The sequence below is a fragment of the Mangifera indica genome, chromosome 6 (genome assembly GCF_011075055.1).
Source record: "Mangifera indica cultivar Alphonso chromosome 6, CATAS_Mindica_2.1, whole genome shotgun sequence".
In the NCBI taxonomy this organism is placed as follows: domain Eukaryota; kingdom Viridiplantae; phylum Streptophyta; class Magnoliopsida; order Sapindales; family Anacardiaceae; genus Mangifera; species Mangifera indica.
The window spans coordinates 14,907,516-14,930,759 of NC_058142.1; the positions used below are offsets into that span (position 1 = coordinate 14,907,516).

The 23,244-nt window shown below is 30.7% G+C and overlaps 3 protein-coding genes across 5 annotated transcripts in view; 1 reads left to right on the forward strand and 2 right to left on the reverse strand.

Moving 5' to 3' along the window:
- LOC123218328 (pentatricopeptide repeat-containing protein At1g30610, chloroplastic-like) overlaps nt 1–23,244 on the forward strand; it is a 147,603-nt gene that overhangs the window by 11,470 nt on the left and 112,889 nt on the right. The window lies entirely within an intron of this gene.
- Nucleotides 6,275–12,333, reverse strand: LOC123218323 (putative disease resistance protein At3g14460). Of its 2 annotated transcripts, none has more exons than XM_044639733.1 (5): nt 7,984–12,333; nt 7,855–7,894; nt 7,574–7,691; nt 6,877–6,924; nt 6,275–6,516 (listed from the first exon to the last, which is right to left on the reverse strand). In XM_044639733.1, the coding sequence occupies exon 1, from the start codon at nt 12,181–12,183 to the stop codon at nt 8,053–8,055; it is 4,131 nt and encodes a 1,376-aa protein (XP_044495668.1). In that variant the 5' UTR covers nt 12,184–12,333; the 3' UTR covers nt 6,275–6,516; nt 6,877–6,924; nt 7,574–7,691; nt 7,855–7,894; nt 7,984–8,052. The 2 variants fall into 2 exon arrangements, with proteins under 2 accessions (XP_044495668.1, XP_044495669.1); XM_044639734.1 differs by having other exon boundaries at nt 7,574–7,694.
- LOC123218322 (putative disease resistance RPP13-like protein 1) overlaps nt 6,275–23,244 on the reverse strand; it is a 137,898-nt gene continuing 120,928 nt past the window's right edge. The window contains exon 4 of the mRNA XM_044639719.1: nt 6,275–6,946. The gene's annotated coding sequence lies outside the window, so the exon portion shown is untranslated. The remainder of the gene's footprint in view (nt 6,947–23,244) is intronic.

Sequence of the window (23,244 nt, forward strand, 5' to 3'; positions counted from 1 at the left end):
AACTTGGTGGCTTATCACAGCATTGCTGTCACTCTGGGACAGGCTGGGCATATTAGGGAACTTTTTGATGTAGTAGATACCATGCAATCTCTTCTCAAGAAAAGTTCAGAACTGGAATACATAAGGGATGGGACCCACGACTGAAACCTGATATTGTTGTCTACAATGCGGTGAGTAATAATCAGACAGCCATTACAAATCCTGATGGCGAGATAGTGGGCTCTAACAACTATGCATGTTATTTTATGACCCATCTTCATGATTGATGATGGTCACTTGCTCAAACCTCAATTAATTTCTGGATAATAGGAAAAAGAAATGATAATAGAATAATATATGTTTATTGTCAATGATGAAATAAGCATTTTGCACTCTTCAGATGTCAAATCTGAATCAGTTTGGTTTCTGAAAGTTTTTCTGCATGGATACTGAGTTGATTTTATGAAAATACGAAGTGAACGTGATAATATTTCATAACTGTTAAAACCGCTTATTAATAATTTATTATTGTTTATGACATGATAAGCCTCTTCTCAAAACCTGCTGGATGAAAAGTCCTTTCTTTGCTACACTTCTCTTGACTTGAAACATCAAAAGTAAAGCTTTTTAACTTTCCCATGCATATTAGAGACCAATACCTGAGGAAAACTTTTGTAATGCTAGTTTGGGTTGGTTTTGTGCTCAGTTGTCCCCGAAAGAGATCTTTGGGAGACCTAAACCCAGCTGATATAATTTACATATTTTATGAACAGTGCTTTCAGGTTTTGCACTTGCATATTTTTAATGTCAGCCATTGCTGTAGTTATTCCCAACGACTATCGATTGCATTATCAAGGATGGTTCTGTGCCTTGATAGTTGAAATGCTTATTCAAAGAAATGCAGACTGTAGTATTTCTATTTGGATACACAGATATACTATATGTGAAAACTTTTAACATAACGCTGACATGTAGATGTCTTGTGTTTTTCAAGGTCTTAAATGCTTGTGTCAAGCGGAAAAATTGGGAAGGAGCATTTTGGGTTTTGCAGCAAATAAAAGAAAAAGGTCAGAAGCCTTCTGCTTCAACATATGGACTGGTTATGGAGGTTGCAGTCTTCTAGTATCTCTCTAACTGCTGTTTATTATCTCTTATTTATTTAAAGTAGTCATATGCTTTAGTGATAGTTTAATGTATTTGTTACAGTGTAGTGAATAAAAAAGGGTAATTAAGTGGGCTTTTTTTTTTTTAATTTTCAACTTGGAAATACATATCCTTTTATGACCTTCATTCTACATTTTTGTTTAGAAAATTGCAATGTAACGTATTTTAGTAATTTTCTTTTTTGAAGATGTAAAATGTAAGAATGTAACAGAAAGGAAAATTTTAGAGCCATTGTTTACTGTTCGCTTAAAACACACCCTCAAAATTTTTTAATCATGCTCAGCTTCATTATCCTAGCGAAAAGGCCTTTCTCATCTCTTTCATAGTCTTTGTTGAAATATATGCTTGTTCAGCATGGACTTTTACATTTTTATATTTACAAATTGATATTTTCTGTTGGAATTTTATTTATGAAGTTTTTCTGATTTACAAATATGTATCCAATCTTGCAGTTATGAAAGAATTAGGGATTTTGAACATTAATGATAACAGAAAAAGTGATTTAGGTTCGAGATGGGACTGTGTATCAAAACAATGTAGGCAAATAACAAGTCTTGGACAATTATTGTTATTTGTTCCTTCAAAACTCTTATTATAATGTTTCTTGGAGAATATTATTTGGTGATATAATCTTGGATCATGATATATTTATCTATGTCTCTGTGTGTATTTAATTGTGAATCATGCAATATGTTTCCACCTGTCAAAGCGTCTTTTTGAGCAGTTTTGTGACTTTTGTCTCATAGTAGTAACATAATTCGAGGAACTGATCATAGGCTAGCTTGGTTTTCTTCGGCTTTAGTCATTTCAATTGCATCAATCATCAGGAAAATGTGACAATTTATTACTGGCAATATTTTTGCATATGCAGGTGATGTTGGCATTTGGAAAGTACAACTTGGTGCATGATTTTTTCAGGGAAGTGCAGAAGTCTTTTATTCCAAATGCTTTAGTATATAAAGGTATTTCAGTGATCTGACCTGTTTCTGCATGCAATTACGTGCAATTTTTACAAATGGCTCTCCGTTATATGCCGTTCTTGTGAATACTCTTTGGAGAGAAGGTAAAATAGATGAGGCTGTTTTGGCTGTTCAAGGCATGGAAAGTAGAGGAACTGTGGGTTCAACAACTCTTTATTATGACCTTGCAAGATGTCTTTGTAGTGTGGAAGGTGGCAGGAAGCACTAACGTGGGTAGATATGTCACAGGCTAAAATTTCCGAGTTGCTTGTGCGGCATCCCTAATACTGTCTACTAGAGGATCAACTTTCCATATACCCATATTATAGTTTAGGATCATTGATTTCATCCTACCTTGGTCTTATGGGGGTAGCGGCTCTAGCTTCCAACTAACTTACAAGAATGGTCTAATCTCCCTTCAATGCACCCCCTGCTACATTGTGTATGTCTCGTGGCTAGAGTGTCCTGAACAAATAAAAACACACCCACGAAATCAACAACTATGCACACTTTTTCTTAAGTATGTCCATCAACAATGTCTACCCAAGCCCTTGTCATACTCACTAATCTTGAGCTGTGACATTAGGTTTCAATCTTTCTACCATGTGTAAGATTATATCTCTGTGGTTTATTATGTTACAACTATATAAGATCACGACACGAAGCTGATCTGCTGACCTTACAATGGAAATGTAGACATTTTTATTTTTTGATTTATGACTTAACTTGGTTCTTTCCTTTTAAGAATAGAAAATATATTAAGGTCGCAAACAAGCCTTTGGTGGTAACTTATACTGGATTAATTCAAGCTTGTCTGGACTCTGGGATCATTGAAAACGCTGCAGAGATCTTCAACCAAATGAAGGGCTTCCGCTTTCCCAATCTAGTTGCTTGCAACATAATGTTGAAAGCTTATCTGGAAAATGGTTTCTTTGAGGAAGCAAAGAAGCTCTTCCAGAAGGGGGCCTGATAACAGGGGTCTAGTGGTACCGGATATCTGCACATTCAACACCATGTTAGATGCATGCATTGCGGAGAAGAGATGGGATGACCTTGAGCATGTATATAAAAAAAGGTTGCAGCATGGATTCCATTTCAATGCAAAACGCCATATCCAAATGATATTGGATGCTTAAGAGCTGGAAGGGTATGTTCTGAGTTCTTCTCTTAAAATTAATTTCATTTCGAGTGCTTATTTATACCTGCTGCAATGGGTTTCACACACCAATATGCCATACTTGGACACTGTTTGACTAACTCATGTAGAGCCATTGAGACGAATGTCTCCGAATTTGTGATATAATTGTCTTGATGGCATCTGTTGTTGCTGATTTCTGTAATCATAATACAATTCAAAAAATTTCTTCATTCTGGATTGCGAGTTTTCTGTTTTTTTTTTTTTTTTCATTTTTGCCCTCCATCAAAGTTATGAAATCACTGTTTCGTGCTATTTCTGCTGGCAGGTAGAGCTACTGGAAACAACTTGGAAGCACCTTGTGCAGGTGAACCAGATACAAAAGCAATTTGATATATCATCAAGTTATTTAGTAATTTACTCTTTTGTAATTCAAAATTTTTTTATCATGTGATAATATATTAATTTATTTGTATCCGTCAATAATAACTGTTTGCATATGAAGTATTAGTATATAATATTGTCTTTTGAATGATAAAATGTATTAACCGAGTAATTAAAATGAAATTTATAAATAATTCTTTTTCAGCTTCTTAAGAAGTTGTTAAAATGAAAGTATACGTTAGTATTAAGATCTTCAAATATTATTGAGATTTTATTTTAAGAATTATAGTGATGAAAATGACAGAAATAAATCAATAAAATAAATTATAATTTTCATAAATCGTATCGAACCTATAGGTTGTGTGTGGAGGGTATTATGATCCAGCTTATGGGCTCATTGAAAAAATAAAAATAAATGTATAATCTTGAGGGTTGACCTTTTAAAAGCCTATGGAGGCATAGTCTAAAGGGTCATGGATAGTGTCTAAAGCCTTATCATATCGCATGTTGGCACAACATGACTAATGGATATAGCAAGCCACCCTAAATTCGGTTTGGGATGGCCATGACCATGTCTAGTTGTATTATATAATTAGAGAGGAATAAGTTAATGGGTTTAACAATGGGCCGCATCTAGTTGTATTCTATAATTAGAGAGGAATGAGGCAATAGACCCAACAATAGGTCGAGTCTACTTTCTCAGTGATGTCCCTTTCCCTCTTTTTTTCTCTTTAAGAATGTTTTTTTTGTCTTGTCACCTTCAACCATGCCATCTTGTGTTTTAATCAAACCTTAATTTTTCTATTGTTTTCTTAGGGCAACAATTTTAACTAATCAAAATTTTAAAAATTAAAATTATCACTATGTATTATTAAATATATTGTCGAATATTTTTAAAATATACTATATGCTTACGTGGTTATAATATGAGTACAACTTTTTTTCTATCTATAATGCAAGGTAGGGTAGGATATAATTCAGGTTGACCCAAATAATATCTAGCTCAAGATTAACTCAAATTTAAAATAATCAACTTCACCTTCCTTGCATTTTTATATGTTTAGGTCATTTGTTATTTCATGTTTCACTCTCCTGTACAATTCAAATTATAATTTTGATTTCGTCTCCTCTCTTTTTTTATGTCTAAAGCTTTTTTCCTCTTCAGAGTGTTTAAACTCATCTCTCCTCTATTTTCAGCTTCTCCAATATCGGAGAATGCTTGAAAAATCAATTTTGTCAAAATATACACGGTTTATTTAGTTATTGGTTGATTGATCAAATTTGTTGAATGTGCATCTTATTGTAGCTAAAAAGTTGTATTTTTACTATTTTCTTAAAGAAATATAGATTGTATTTTTTTTTTTAGAATTTATTATTTATGAAAAAACCTTTATATTTTTAAATTTATACGTTTTTTCATGTTTCTATTTCCTATATTTTTAAAAAAATAAGTTTTAGCATTTTCGTTTCTACATTATGGCATTTTTGTTCCCATGCTACCTAGCTTGCAGGATATTTACTTGAATCATATTTGGAGCACTAGTTGCAAAGCTTGTTATGCCATAGTGCTTTTAACACTATTAAAATGGTAATGACTCAATGACAAGTCAACTAGACATTGTTTATCCTACCAACAATATTAATTGTTTACCTTTCCAATGATAGAGCATTCACCTTGCTAGCAATACTCCAGTGTCACTGTGCATCAGCTCGAGCTCGAGCTACATATTATTGTTTCGATCAGAACTTGAGCAAACTTGAGCCACTCATAGGTTTGGTTCAGTTCAGATCAAATCCACCCCCCTACACATAAGATGTTTTCACAAGTATTTATTATCATTATGAATCCTCATAATTCATGTATATGGCTAGATGTTTTATACCATCGTGTCATGTGGGTCTATTACATTCTTGGTGCATGATCGTAATTTGCTTAATATATGTCTAGTATAGTGATGAGAATTTGTTCGACATTGAAATACTGATGACACAGTATAGAGGTTTTATTAGCTTCATTTTTAGGAAGATTGATTGAATTAACTTGCACCAATTTCTTTTCTGTAAATCATGTTGTTTGAGTTGTATGTTCCTGTGAAAAATGAAACCTGTAGTTGTGGATCGGTCAAATTGGGATTATTTTGTAAATTTAAATGCTTTTTTCTCCTTTGCCTTCCTAATTTTTGTTTGCAAAGGGAAGGTTCTCAATAGCTGAAGTGTGATCTGAACGCAGAGCATAACTTTTTATGAATACTTCATGTAAACTCATTCAAGTTATTGATACACTAGACCTTGAAATTTCTGATGGTCATAGTTCTACAAATTTGGTTTAACTCTTACATCTCTACTAGATTTTTATTTTTTAAAAATTAAGTTAGATTGATTATTTGAAGAGGATAATATGAACAGATCAATTTTCTTCGGATAAAGAAACTGCTTCTGTTGTGGTGCCTATGGAAGTCTGTGATATGGTTTTGGTTGTTCAGCTTTGATTAATTAAGGGAAATTTGTCTCTCACTTCACTCTCAAGCAAAGTCATCAAAACACAAATTAAGTGCAGAAAGTAAAGAAGACAGAAGGATTTTTACATGGTTCAGCTAAGATATATCTTAGCCTACATCCATGGGACCATGTCCGCCAAATCAAATCAAAAAGCTAAAATTCAATTATCAATTACAAAGTTGAAATCAAACACATAATGCAAAGACTTACCTTTTACTAAATTCCTTTTTAAAGTCACTTATTTCCAGTTGTTAATACCCATATCAAAAATACATCGAGTATCTTGTTCAGGTTGTTCAAACTCCTCTTGAACTTTAAGTTGAAATCCTTTCATTTGTTGGTCTTGAACTTCCTTCAAGTACCAACCATAGAGTTGTATCTCCCGATATGAACAATCTAGCCAACCAGTAAGAGATAGAGTAGAAAATTAGAGAACAAAAACACAAAACAAACTACCCAAAATAACAGATGACCTAAGTACAAAAAAAACTTACTCGAATTTAAGTAAGAGACAAATTGCATATTTAAGTCAAAAAGAATTCAAATGAACGCTTATATATAATTTCAACAATACACCTAGACAATAAATAACAATTTTGAATACAAATAAAGAAGATGAAAGTTGCACTTAAATGGAAAATCAACATCTAGATGATCACACAAAATGCAATCATGTCCATACATATGGCATAATAATTGTGTGCATATCAAAACAAGATGTGAACAACAAAAGTTCACAGTTTGTTAAATTCTTACAGCCTACATATGCCGCTCAGTTGCCACAATTTTTCAGCCTTCAAATTCCTGCTATCATCACAATACGCTTCTGGTGCAATGGTGTGACAATAAGATTTATTACATATCCAGGAAGCCCTCTATGAAATTTTGGAATTTTTGAACCATAATCACTTTCAATCCACCCCAACCACGAAGTGGACCGATCATCCTATGAAGGAATTTAAGCGAATATATGTATTAATAACTGCAAAATATTGGATTTTGAATTGAAAACTTTCTTCAATTACCTTTTTATGCAGAAAAATAAAAAAAGCTGAAAAATCCTTCGAGGTAAAAACATGAGCGAACTTCTGCCTCCAATTGTTTCTCCATCTCAATTACTTTTTTACCTTAAAGGAATTTAAAAAAGGAATTTTTTAAAACCAAGGTGCTATGGACGTGTATTATATTATTTACGTAAGAGAAAATAAAGATTGATGCAAAATTTCAAATCAAAAAATTGAATCTGCCTCTATATATATATATATATATATATATATATATATATATGTATGTATGTATAGCTAAGCAAATAAGCAAATGGAGGATATTTACCAAATTTGCTTACATGAAGTTGGAGAAGGAAAATTTACTAAGTTTATGAAGGAACTTTAGCAGATATATGTTTCAATAATTGCAAATATTGGAATTTGAATTGAGAACTTTCTTCAATTACCTTTTTGTGCACCAAAAAAAGCTGAAAATTCCTTTTAAGGTAAAAACATGAGCAAACATTTAGTATCCTAATAGACTACTCCTCCAACTTTGAATTCAATCAACGCTTCACTTGCTTCCTGCTATAGAAAACATAAAATTCAGGCAGAGCACTTGCTCCAAGAGACTAAACATGATCTTATCTATTTGGATATATATATATATCCATAATTACACATTATATGTATTAAAATCATTATTATTGAAGTTAATTTTTTAATAAATACAAGATGCTCAAACTACCTGCCCACTGTGGTTGTCTCCTTGATGTGACGATGATCATCTGGCAAGTTAAAATAAGAGTAACTTAACTTAAGACACTGGATAGAAAATACATTATCAATATAAAAAGCTATGGATAAAACCACACACCTTCAATTGAATGAAACAGAGATGATTATCTGACTTCATGCTTTGATTGAAATTAATTGAAACCAATTCTTACTCCTTTGAATTGAAGAGAAGTTCTCCGTCGATGCTAACTCTAGGGATGTGAGCAATCTTTGAGCAATACTTCCCTTTACCTCTCCTCCATTGTTTTTTTATCAATGGACAGTTGTAAATATCTAATTCCAGAAGTGAGGGTGGCAGGCTTGTGAGGGATTTGAGCTTTGAGCAATCGAAAATCCCCAAAGCTTGAAGAGAAGTATGATTTCTCAGGCATGCAATTGATTTGAGCTCTGGGCATTTAACAACATACAATCTTTCAAGGGTGTTTTGGCTTCCAAAACCTGGAATTGATTTGATCTTTGGGCAATTGTCAATACCGAAGTATTCAAGTGATACAAGGCTTAGTAGGTCTGGAATTGAGTTGAGATTTGAATTATGAATTCTCAAACTCTTAAGAGAGGTGAGTGTGCCCAAGTTTGAAATAGATTTGAACGGTGCCAAATTAGAGATGATCAAACATTCGAGAGAAAGGGGCATTCGCTGGTCCTCTGATAGAATCAACTCCGGATCTTCAAATCCACTTATCCTAAGTTCTTTAAGAGAGGTGAGTTTGTGCAATCCCCATCTAATTAGCGTCTTACCCATTTCGACATCTCCAAAGATATCGAAAGAGGTTAGACTAGTTGGAATAACTTCAATCGGCAAAGACATCGAACTACTTCTTATCACTAACCTTTCAAGACTAGTAAGATTTTGTATGCCGAACAAATCAAGATTTTGAAGATCATATAAATACATACTTTTAAGACACGATGTACTGTGAAATGCCTCTTCTATTGACTTCAGTCTTGGACAATTCCAAATATGGAGGTCTTCAAGTTTTTCATATACGCACCTACTTCTTGAAGATAATGTTGTCAGATTTATACAGTCTCTAACGACTAGGCTTTTGAGTGTGTTAGACAACAATCCTTGTGATGATAAATGCGTGAGAGATTCGCAACTGTCAATCTCTAAAGACTCAAGAAGAGTAAAATTGATACCTTCCAAATGTTGTAATTTCTTACACCTTGATATCTCCAGTTGTTTTAGTGACCAAGGCAGAGTGTTTCTAGCAATGAATAATAAAGAATCACATAGCCAAATTGCCAACCTTTTGATGTTGTTTTGCTTCAATCTTTTTGGTAAAGATTTTAGAGCCTCGCAATTGGTAATCTCAAGATCACTCAAATTAGGAAGAAAGATGGCGTTTAGAAATGAGACAGTACAACTTTTTATACTTAAGCTTGTAACATAGGTGAGGCTATGACTCGATTTTATCAACTTCTCTACACAATTGAAATTTTGACTCAACCAATTTTCATCCTCTAAATCTGCAATATTTTGAAGAGATTCAGACTTGAAGGACATGATCTCATCAGTACAACTACTAGTAGGCACCACTTCCTTACACTCATTGATTCTGAAACTAGCGAGCTTTGGAAAACTTGAGAATGAAACCATCAACTTTGCACACTTCTCAATCACAAGGTTTTCTAGTGAAGGAAAATCATCATGCAAATCTATAGTAAGTTCAGGACATTTAATAATTGAAAGCTCACGAAGTTTAGGAAATCTCTCAACCTTCTCATTTTTCCCTTTTGTGTCCCAATATCGACATTTTTGTAAATCCTGAAAACAAAGAATCTCCAATGAATTGAAAGGACTTTGCATGTCTATTCTTTCAAGTTTTGGCATGTTTATAATTTTTAACACTTTAAGTGAGCTCAATAGGCTTTGAGAAGGCAAGCTTGTGCAATTTTCACAATTTTCTAAGCTAAGGACCATCAATTTAGAGAGTGATGATGAAGTGCTTAACCAAGATGAAAATTTTAAACCACCATAGGATCTAATTGTTAGTTCTTCTAGATGGCTATGAGGTTTCAACATCTCAAGAACATCTTTTTCTTCTCCCTCATTTCGTGGGACATCAAATTGAGACCCCCACTCTAATGACAACACTTTTAAATCTCTTTTGTTGTTTAATATAAACCCACATGTTTGCTTTGCATTTTCTAATTTTGAAATGCAAAGCTCACCCTTAAGAAATTCTAAGCTCTCCAAATCTTCTAAATTGGAACTCGATTCTTTGCCAACTATAAAATTAGATAACATTTGGAGATTTTTCAATTTCTTTATTTTGGATGGCATTTCTTCCAATGAATTCCGACCACTTATATCAAGATGATATAGATTGGTTAAATATCTTATGTTAGAAGGTAACTTCATGAGATAAGAACATCTTTTTAAAAGCAAAGTTTGCAAGTTCAATAAAGAACATGTTGATTCAGGCAAACATTTAATCTTTGTGTAAGAAAAGTTTAGATACCTTAGATGCATCAAATCTCCAATTGAATCAGGTAAATGAGTGATGTTGTACTGTTTAAAAGACAGTACTCTCAACTTCTTTAATTGTGGCAACAAATCAAAAATAACCTTAGCACTTATATATTGTTGACCGTAATTGGAAGACCTCATGAATATTGGCAAGAATGTTCTTAGACTCTTAAGTTTCTCCAAACCTCTAAATCTCTCTTCTCCATCTCTTTCACAAGGAATATAAGAAAAATGGCGAATCCTTTCAATACATTCCGGTAGCTTGATAAGGGCTTGCTCGGAACTTAAATTGAATTCTTTAGAAACAGATTCAGCTAGATTATGAACAAGGTCATGCATTACATATGTAGAATCATAATTACTTGATTTTTGAAAAAGTGACCTTGAACATAAATCACGAAAATACTGACCTGTCTTATCCAGTTGCCCATCAGTTGGTTGAACGATACCTTCTGCCATCCACAAAAGTACAAGTTCCTCCTCCTTAAACCCATAGTCTTCCGGAAAAATCGCACAATAAGCGAAACATCTTTTTAAATGAGGAGGGAGATAAAGATAACTTAACTTTAATACAGGAAGAACATCATTTTCATATGAATTCCATATTTTGCTGTCCAGTAATTTTTCCCAAGTATCAGTCGACTCGAAGAATAGGAGACCACCGAGGGTCATTGCTGACAGAGGCAGGCCACTACACCTTTCAGCGACCTTTTCATAAATTGTCTCTGTAATTTGACCTGTATAAGCAGTCCTACCAGTCGCAAGTGCATGCTCCTGAAACAAGGATTTACAAGCTTCATTGGATAAAAGCGGTAAATGATAAGTACTATCCGAGCATCTTATTGTTATTGCAACATTTTCATGGCGTGTTGTGACGATCATCGTGCTTCCGGGTGCGCCAGCTTTGAAAGGAGACGTTAGCTTTTCCCAGTAGTTGTATTTCTTCACCTCCCAAACATCGTCTAATACTATCAAGAATTTTTTCCCACTCACTGCCTTTTGCAGTTCAACTTGCACTCCATTTAAATCACTTGGAATGGAGAACGTGGGCCCTTTTAATGACCCAAGGAGACTCTTTGAGATAGTTAAAATATCGAAATTGGTTGAAACACAGACCCAAGCCTTTTCCTCAAACTTGAAGCCTTCCGGTTCCTTGTGATTGTACACGTCTCGAGCAATTGTAGTCTTGCCAATCCCTCCCATGCCGACTATGGCTATCACTCGAAAGTTGTTACCACAAGGTAGATCGCTTTTCACCATCGCAAGTAGTTTGGCTTTATCTTCATCTCTGCCATGAACAAATTTTTCAGGTGGCACGCTTGAAGTTTCCTCTGGTCTTTGCAGTGTGACATCACTTGATGTTACCACAGGAAGGTCTTTCATCAATAATCTTTGCTGGCGGAGTTGTTCCAACCGATTATTGATCTCTTTGATCTTGGGGCCAATTAAGGGGCCAGGAAAATTAGTAGGGAGGAACCTCAATAGCCTGCGAGAGCTTGCCTGTTGTTCTACCTTGAGTCTGCGTCGCAAAGCTTCATAGGCAAACTCATCCAGCACGTCTTCAGCATCATAAGCCCAGTGTTGAAGATTGACAAGCCACTCTTTTAAGGGCCCATCCCTCAGTTGTATGTCTTTTGCACTGTCAAGCAGATCTTTAATCATTCCCAACTTTGTTTTGAGCTCATCAAGGTCTGAATCTACCCCTCCAACAAGTTGCCTGGCAAATCCCCGCACCTCATCAGACCCCAATACATGAAACAACCTCTCGAAGAGTTGAGAGACAAGGGGGTCAATCAAAAAAGCCATGGAAGAAAGGAATTAGGATTATTACAACAGGAGAATTACAGATGAATATGAGCGCAATTGGCCAAGAGAAATTGGTTACTTTTCTCTAGTAGAGCTGAAAAACTGAACTCAAGATACAAGAAGTGAGAGGTCTAGCTGGCTAAAATATTTTAGAACCAGTCATAAAAAAAGTTATTTTCAACAAGTCAAATTATTAATTTATTTTCAACAAGTTAGGTGGGAGGATGTGGAATTCAACCATTGATATATTAATAAAGAAAACCCACAATAAAAAAAGCAAGATGATTATTTTGGAGTCTACGCGCCATGTGATTGTGGACTCCACATGGTTTCCATTTATGCATTTCATTGCCGTGTGGAGTCCACAACCACATGGTGTGAGGACAATAGTTATATTTATATTATAAATAAGTATTGAATGATTAAACCAATTAATCAAATTGTATATTTAAATGAATACTTATTAAAATTAAAAGTTAAAAAGAAATTAAACTTTTTATTTAAATAAAAAATTTTAAATGATAATTTTATTCTTAATTATAATAATTAAAAATAGTGGATGAATGAATATTAAAATTTTCAAAAATTAATAAAAATCACTTTAATTTTTCACAATATGTGAATGAGAATAAGTCTTTTGTCCAAAAACAAAAAATTAAGATTAAAAGAAAGATGAAAATCCACTTTTGGAGTTCACACAACCATGTGATTGTAGAGTCCACATGCCTTCCATCAATACAATAAAATTATGATGGTGGGGTTTACATGGCTTCCATTAGTAAATATCATATAATATGAAATTTAATGTATGATTCAAAAAAATTAATTTTTTTATACAAAATATAACACATGATGTGTATTAATGGAAGTCGTGTGGACTCCACGACCACATAGCATGTGACTCCAAAACTGGATCTTCATCTTCCTCTTAATCTTAATCTTTTGTTTTTTTATCAAACAACTTATTCGTGCTCTTTAACTAAAAAATTATAGTGAAATTCCAAAACTTTAAAAAATCTGATTTAAACATGTAGTTTATATATTTATTAATTAGTCTCGTATTTAAAGTTAGAAAATAAAAAATAAGATTGAAACTTATACTTTATTTACATTTCTAGTGGTAATTAAAGTGTATATATAAACTGATATATTAACATATGATTAGATGATTTAAATGTTTATTGTAAAAATTCTCTTTTGAATAGATAATTGTATTATATAATTATCTGAAAAGGTCAAACAAATTATTTCCACCCAAGGTTTGTTAAATTCCCAAATTAGTATTAGTTAAACATTAAAATTTTATCTCATTTCCTCCATGATTTAGAAAACTAATAATTTGCCCTAAAATTAAGTTTTAAAAAATCACATTCTCCCCCTAGGGTTTCATTTTCAACCTACTTTTCTCTAGTGACCAGAATTTGGCCATGACCTCTCTTCTCTATTGCATAACTCCATTCGATCATGTCTTTTATCGCCATCTTCATCTCTAGACGAAAATGAATCATTCTTAATTTAAAAATAGCATGAGATTTTGAATTGAGATCATCGATTAATCTAATCAATTAGTGCTGAAGAGAGACCAAAAACTAGGACCATCGAGAAAGATGTTCATGCAAGCGAAGAGAGTCAGACATTGTGTGAGAACCAGGAGGAAAGTATGGCACAAAATTGGAGAGACAGAAAGCACGACAATGACAAGACAACAGGAAATCATATCATGAAGGCATCGGAAGGGAGCTCGAATGCTAGAGAGAAAGAGAGGTTGACGTTGGCTAAATCTCAAGTAGAGAAGGACACCAGAGATAGAGGAAGAAGGCCATCAAAAAACAATAAGGAAACTAAACCAGATCGAGGGAGAATTGAAAATTCCAAAAGGCTATAGGGTGACACAAAGAAGAAAAAAGAAAAAGGGGGTCAGTTGTAAAATTGCAAAAGTATAAATAGGAAACCCTAAATGCTTGAAACGGGGAATTGCAGGTTTTCAAACCTAAAAAAAATTAGGTTTTTTTAGGGAAAAATTATTAGTTTTTAGACTTTAGGGGAAAAAGAGATAAAATTTTAAAACTAACAGATTTTTTTAACTTTTTCAACTGACGGATAGATATTTGAGTTTTTAAAAGTTTTTTTTTGTTAACCTAGGACCTTGCCAAATTTTGTTGGATTGATAAATCTAGGATACAATACTCGAACCCACAACCATTGTGTTAGGTAAATCAAAATTTTACAAATATGACAGAGGCTCAAATCTAAGCCTTCACCTTATACATTCTAATACTCCACAAGTTTTATTAACTCTTGGAGTCCAATTTTTGAAAGTAAGTAAGTAAGAATTTGGAAAAAAAAATAAACCTTGGATGTGAATAAGTCATTTGGCTTTAGAGAAGGAGGAACAAGTTTTCTCCCAGGGCTTAGCCTTCTTTTTCAGTGGTGTCCTTTTCTCTTAAGGATCACAATTGTGATTAAACATAAATTTTATATAATTAATATCAGAACATCATAACTAATGAATGATTTGTTGTATTGATTATCGACTAAGTTAAGGGATCCAAATTTTTAATTACGATCATATTATCAAATTATAATATTTTTCATTATTAAAATATATTATGATATTTTAAACTATCCTTTCAAAAGATTCTTCACACTAGAAATGAAAGTAAATTAAATTAAATTAAATAAATGTAATGGCAAAGAAAAAGTAATAGTAAAATAGACAATTGCATAATTGTGGTTCTCATATTCAGAAGTCTTTGTATGAGGATTGACCTAATTAAAAAAAAAGTCTTTTCAAATTAATTTAAATTATGAAGTTTGACAATTTGTCATGGCAGCCTTTGGAGATAGGCCTAATTTTCGATATTATATGACTTGTCAATAAGCCGCACTATTAATGTGGATATTAATTAGAATGTAATTCATGCACTGATCAATTGATATTAACAAGTATTAATGGATTGATATATTATTATGTGAATAAATAATTTTTTATTTTATGATACTCTTTTTTCTCTGAAAAATAATTGTTTTAGATTTGATTTAAACTATAGTTAACTCCTATTTGAGTTTAGTCTAATTAGAATTCATCTCTACTGATGACTTTCGAATCCATGAAGTATCAATTTTTTGTTGAATGCACTTTGAGTAAAAATGGTGAGCGGTAAATCCTAAACCCACGAAACAATAGTTTCCTTGACAAATGTTCGAGTTAATAAGAAAATAGTTTATATGTCACTATTCTAATATGTGATTTAAGTATTTATTTAATATTTAATTCAAAATTACTCTATCACTTAATAACATATTAAATTGTTTTTATGTAAAACATTATTGTTGAGAAGTAATGGTGTATTCGAATCGAGCTAATTTAAGCTCGAAAAAGTCTAAAATGAACTCAACTTAGGTGAGTTTGAGCCTAGAGGTTTTATATTGTCAGACTCGAGTTTGTGTAGTGTTCAACTAACTAAGCTAGAGAATCTGAAAAAATTTAATTTAAATATACTAAAACAATATTGTTTTGATTTATATCTATTATAACAACATTATTTTGATTTGTATCTATTATAACAATATCATTTTAACTAATATGTATCAAAATAATACTGTTTTAGTCGATTTTGGCTTGACATGATAATGTGAACCAAACTCAAATTCAACTTCTCTCAAATTGAGTTAAACTTGAATTGGTTCAAAGAAAATTTGCTGAGTTTTAAGTTAAGTTGAACTCATATTGACTCAAATTCAAGCTTAGGTCGGCTTGAACTTGATCTCCTAACAAGAAGTCAACACAAACATGGGTAAACCATATTAATTAGAAAGATGTCTTCAGCGAAGTGATCATGCCCACCTTCAATATACAATGTGACAACTTACCTTATAATTATTTGCAAATCAATTCTTATTATAAAGGCCAAAAGATTTACTCCCACCCAAAGTTTAGTGTATTCTCAAATTTCTATCTACAAAATTTCAAAAACTCAAATACTGCATTTTCTATTAAAATTCTTAGTTAAAGTTAAAGATAAAAATATTAAAAAAAATAAAATTTTTTGAATCCCTCCAACCTCCCCCACCCCCCTTTTTTTTAGTTTAAAAATCTAGCAATTTCCCTTTAGTCAAAGTTTAAACCCCATAGGGTTTGTATTTTTTCCAATGTCTTCTCTGACAATGGGAGTTCGCCTTTCCACCCATCTTTCATCGATGGATGAATTAAAGAAGAAAGATGGGTTACAATCACTTCCATTGATGTCTCGCTTTGTTGCTCTTGGATGATGACTAGATGATACTTGCTTCATCACCGACAAGATCTATGGATCTATCACCCTTCTTTCTTCTTCGACTGCTAATGGAAGATGGGTGGGAACGCCAACTCCGGATGCCAGAGAAGACACTAAAAAAATGCAAGCCCTAAGGGAAAATGGATACTTTTTCAAACTTTAAGTAGAAGAAATTATTAGATTTTTAAACTAAAAAAGGAAATGTAATAAAATTTAAGTTTTTTAAATATTTTTAAATAAATAACATTATTACTGTTAACTCTAACTAAAAATTTTAATAGAATGATAAGTATTGAAATTTTTAAAATTGTACAAATAAGAGTTTAAAAATAAACAATACCTTGAGTAGGAATAAATCTGTTGACCTATTATAAAAATCATGTTAGAGAGAGCAGATAACAGTGACATGAAACCCATTTGAAAAATAAAATACAATAAAATTATTTGAATTTTATTTATATATTTTTATAAGGAAATAAAACTATATTTAAGCTTTTTTAATAATTTATTAGGTCCTAATCGGACTAAATAAAGATTTTGTACATATAATTATTTTATTTATCTATAAGGCTAAAAGACTTATTCCCACACAAAGTTTGATGCATTAACAGAATCTGTTAATAAAAAGGGTATACAAGTAAATTTATGTGCTTAAAAGTTGAGTTGCTGAAAAAGCGAAAAAAAAAAGTGAAAAAATATTTGTTTTTCCAGGAAACTGGCATGCAATTAATGTGGGTCGCTGGAAACAGGAAATTTTTTACGTAATCCGTTTTGGTTGCGACACTTGGCAACTAAGAAGTGTTTTTTGACGCGTTATTAAATCAAACGCGCTCAGGGAGTTTAAGCCAATAGAATTTTGACACATGAAGGGTCTTTTAGTCATTTCATGAAAATTAATATAAATCTTTTATTTATATATTTTTTTATTTTTTAATGTTTTAGCCAATAGAATGTTAACACATGAAGGGTCTTTAGTCATTTTACTGAGCGATCATTTCTGCGTGAGTGCGAGCGAAAATGGGTGAAGGGACATTCTTCGTATATTTACCAAGAAAAGAAGCACAAAAGATGGGAATGAGAGATTATACAATAATGATTTGAACACTGGATCAGATTAAATGGTTTAATCAATTGAATTGAAAATCGATTTTAAATTCAGTTTAATTAATATAAAAATTAGTTTTATTATTGATTCGATCAAATCCGATTAAAAATTGGGTTTCATCGGATGAACGGGGTCAAAACTATATTTAACTTTTGAATTTTTTTTAAATTTTAATTATTTTTGAATAATTTGATTATTTTTTATTATTCTTCGATTGAACCAGTGAGACAACTGATTCAATCACAGGTCTGATTTTAAAAACATTGTTATATAAACACATAACGGAATGGTGGAAAGGCATTAGTGAGGTCTCGTGGAATGGCTCAACCATATGGTCTTGAAGGAAGCAATAGTCGCAACTAGAATTAGATTCAAACCGAACTAGTTTAGACTCAAAAGCAAACTCGGTTTAATTTGGTCTAATTTGAATTTTCTTACTTCAAATATGAACTAAATATAGTTATTAATATCTTACGATACGATACAATATAGATAAAAAACAATATATATCATGATATATATTATAATTGATACATTATAGTGAACGTATTGTATAATACAATAAATGTATCATATAATACGATACATATTACCAATATAAATCAATACACTTTTTAGAGAAATGATGATGTAATAGAGGTGTATGTAAAAATTTTTAAATTTGCAAAGGTGTTTGTAATGTTTTTCAAAATGATGATATGTTAATTATATTTTTTTACTATTTTATTAATATTTTTATTATTTTATTTTTTAAAAGTTGTATCATACAATACGATATTTGATATACAATATGTAAAATTAGATTTTTCATATACAAGTCAACAACCATAGAACCGAGTTCGAACTAAAAGATTTAACTCATTTTAAATGAATTCAAATTAAATTCAAATCGAACTATTTTTTATTCCAATTAAACTCGAATTGACCATATAATACTATAGATTTTCCAAAATTCTTTTGTGAAAATTTTTTTGTCAGCTCCTCTGAGTGAACATTCTTCTAGGTCCTCATGTTTGTGAACTTCCGCGAGCACATAGCAATTGCTAACGTGTGTGAACTTGAAAATTTCCTACTCAATAAGTTGGTAGGCTTCTTATTGCTCTATTGTAACTTTCACTTGAACTTCAAACTAGTGGGGGCATATTGGTCCTTTTTGTCTCTCTTATGAAAGACTTACATAACATAAGAATCTTCTTTTGAGAAATTTCCATATTTTAAATAGACGAATATTGAGTTTTTTATGGAGATAAAAGGTTGAAACTTAATTGGTATGCAAAAAAGACAATTTTAAAATCACATAAAATTGGATACAATTTATGAGACCACATTGTATCCTTATTTTTAACCTCCATATATTTCTTTAGATTGACCTTTTCCCCCTCAAAGTCTAGTAAATCTGTATTTATTTCTATAGGGCAAAGTAAGTGGGAAGTTGAATCATTTAAGATGACCTTTTGAGATTGAATCCTTCACCTTGTTTTTTTTTTTTCTATCATGTTGTTGGGAGTCAGTTAAGAATTAATGTGGACAACTGAGTGGTTAATAGTGATCTCATAATTTTGTAGCTACAATTTGTGGTGTGATTTGAGATATGACTAGCTTGATGCAGAGGCTAAAAAAATTGAGCACACTATTATATGTATATATTTATATAGATAATATGTTATTATATTTTCAACAAAGCTCTTCGTCTTTCTGACTTGAATAGCCAATCAGAGGAAAGAGAGATGTCGGGAGAGACATTACCGGAGGAAGAGGAAGCATTGGGAGGGAAAGACTATTCGCGATAGTGTCAAGAATTGAAAATTTTTGGGGATTATTGGAAATTTAAAAAAAAATTGGGGTATTTTCTAAATTTTTAAAATATCAGTCTACATCTAATAGTTTCAAAAAAAACATCTACACCCCCAAAGAATTGAGCATAGTATAACAAATAATGAGTGTTAATTTATGATAAAATTATTATTTTATCTTTACACTATTAGTTTTCTTAACGAAGTTTGATTTTGAATTAAAAAATATTATTTATATCAACTAGCGCTAAAAGAGTGTTTGCAGTTCAATGCGTGCATGAGAGAATGTTATTCACTCTATTTCAACTAAATAAGACCATGACACGAAACTGATCCATTGTCGTTACAATAGAAATATAGTACATTTTATTTTCTTATTTATGACTTAACTTTAAATCACATAGTACGTGGTTCTTTCCTTTTTCAGACAGAGAAGATATGTAAGGTTGAGCCACTGGAAACAACTTGGAAGCAACTCACCCAGGTGAAAGAAATTGGGTACATATAATTTTCTTATTTTAAAATATTGAAACTATGTATATTAAGTAAAAAAAGAAAAAACGCACTTCTTCAAAAGCAAATGTAAAGTGTATTAGGGGAGTAATTGAGTGACTATACATATAAATGGTGGGTATTAGGGGTGTACTCGAGTCGAGTTGATTTGAATAATATTTGACTCAAGTTTGACTTTAAGATATTAAAACAAAGTTTGAGTTCATTGAATTAGAAAGTTTTTGGCTCAAACTCAGCTTGAGTTTAGTTAAAAAATTATAGTTAAAACTCTAAAACTTTCGAAAACATAATTTAAGTCCTATAATTTATATATTTATTAATTATCACTTGTATTTAAAGTTAGAAAATAAGAATTTAGGGTTCTGTGTATAAGATTTGAAACTTTCAATTTGTTTATGTTTCTAATAGATATTACGTATGTACAAACTAGCGTTTTATCATGTGAGTAAGTGATTTAAATATTTATTTTATCTCTAATTTAATTTATTTAATAATATAATAATATATTAATTTACTTTAATATTTATAATTTATTCAAGTATTATTATAAAAATCATCATTTAAACAAGTAATTGTATTCTATAATTAGAGGAGGAATATACTAGTGGACTCTACAATGGCTCAAGTCTTCTTTGTCAATGGTGTCCCTCTCTCTTGGGGTGGAAAATTTCTTCGTCTTGTTCATCTCAACCATGCCATTTACGTTTTAATCAAACTTTAATTTTTCTATCATTTTCCTATGGTTATATTTGTAAATTCATTAGAAACAATAATTTTGACAATTTAAAAATCAAAATTCTCAAATTAATATTATCAAAAATATACTATGAATGCATGGTCTTGAGATAACGTTAGATTCAATTTAATTGAGCTTAAATAAAATCTAATTTGAGATTGAATAATATTAATTTAAAACTGATCATTTGAAATTTTAATTTACTTAAATATAATTTAATTTTAAATTTAATTTAAATCAAATCAAACTTTAATTAATACAATTATATATAATTTTTATGTACAAATAATAATGTATTATAATATAATTGAGTATTATTTTATTTTTAATTTTAGAGAAACAACCATCTATAGAACTGACAATCAATAGTGAATTTAGGATTTTCGCTAAAAAATGTTGTTATGGGTGGATATGAATTGAATTAAATCGAGTTTAAATATTTTTTTAATTTAAACTTAATTCAAATAAAAAATAGTTAAATTTGAGTTTAATTTAAGTTTGTTGAGCCAGTATTTATAATGGTTCGAATTCACTTAAATGAAAATGATTTGACTGAATTTAATTTGATTCCTACTCAAATTTATGGTTAGAATTACCAGTTTCAATTCGTGATTCAATTCTATCAAATTAATAAGTTGAATTTATGGTTAATTGGTACAACGATATTATTTTATTTAAATATTATGCAAAACCATCAATTCAAATTGAACTGAACAATGAATTCAAATAACAAATTCAATCTATTGATTCAAGCCATAAATTTGAATCAAATCGAGTCATACATCTTTTAGCTCGACTTTGACTCGATTTCATAAACGAGTCAAATCTTTTTGTTCAAATTCAAATTAAACAAATCTGGACCAAACTAAACCAAATTGACTTGACTTTTGAGATAGAGTTAGCTCGGTTTAGATCTAATCGTACCTCTACGATTATGTTATTATTTATCATATTAAATAGTGGTAAAAGAGAATGTTCTATATGTAAAAAAATATAAATTTAAATTTTTTATAATATATAAAGAATTAAACTTTTGATTTATCTAATTCAATGATTAATCTAATTTAGATAGAGTTGTTCATTATCAAAAAAATAAAATAAAACTTAATTCAAAATCAGTTTATTTTATTCAAATTTATATTTAAATTTAAATAAATAGACATTATCCTGTTGATGCGGAGAAAAGAGAGATGAGGTTAGATTTACCAATGAGCACTCAATATGTGGATGACACATAGGGGGCGTTTGGTTTGGGTAATGTTTGATTACTAAAATAGAAAGATTACCTTGAAGATAGATTACTTATAAGATTACTGGGTATAAATGATTACTATGTTTGATAAAATTTGATATGTATAAATAATTATTGTGTTTGGTTAAAAGTAATAAAAGATTACTAGTAAATTATTTTATTTAAATGCCCTTGAATATAATTATTTTTAAATATTTTTTATATTATTTGTCATATTAATTAAACATAAATTTATTTTTATCTTAAAAAATTAATAAATAATAATTTTTCTATAATAAACTCAAGATTACCCCAGTAATCTTTAAATACCTAAGGTGAAGGTGGTAATCAGATTACCACCTATATTACCTGTCACATCAGTATTGGTAATAGAAGATTACTGTAATCTTTTATTACTGACAAACCAAATAAGGAAATAAAAAATAGATTATCAAGGTAATCTATCTTACCGCCAACCAAACGCACCCATAGAGTTAAGTTAGTTGTGCCACATATTGAATTTCTCTCCACTATGGAGCTTTAATTTTCAACGATGTAGCCGGCTGCCTGCTCCTGTCCCACTCTTCAAACAGACGCCAGCCAACTATTTTACTCGCAACACTAAGGACTGCTGCTATGCCAACTTAACTAACATTTTCTCACAACGTTTCAATAAATATAATATTGCATATATAAACATTGATGCTTATAGATGTAAACAAACTAATCTATTACCATATAATTAGTTGATTTAATTATATATTTTATTTTTAATTAAAAATTATAAAATAATACATTAATTTATCTGTATTCATTAGTATTCATATGTTTATATATGAAATATTATTCTAGATCATATTGGGTAACTCAAAAATAAAATTTAAAGGTTAAATGATAAAATTCAAAGGGGAACAAATAAAATTTAAGAGTTATTTGCAAATTTTTCAAATTCAATGGAGATCAACTAAAAATTTAAAAACTTCCAAAGATAACTAAAAACTTAGTTAACCCCCTTGACCCTACCGGGGTCCCTCCTTGATTTCGGTGTGAGACTAGTTTGATTTAAAATTTTTCAATCTCATTATCTAACTTTTGAGGTATGTATAGTTTAAATAATATTTTATTATAAAAAATAAAAGATTATCACAAAAATAAAGTACCTAAATATTATTGAGTCTAAATTGTTTATATGTTTGATAAAATTGATAAATATAAATAATTTTTTATGTTTGGTTTAAGGTAATAAAATAACATAAAATATATTTTATTTTACTTATTATATTATATTTGAAAATAAGAGAATTTTGCTCTTAGAAAATTAATATATAAGAGTAAAATTGTAATAAAATTAAGATTATTTTGATAATATTTTAATATATAATATAGAGATAGTAAACATATCACTT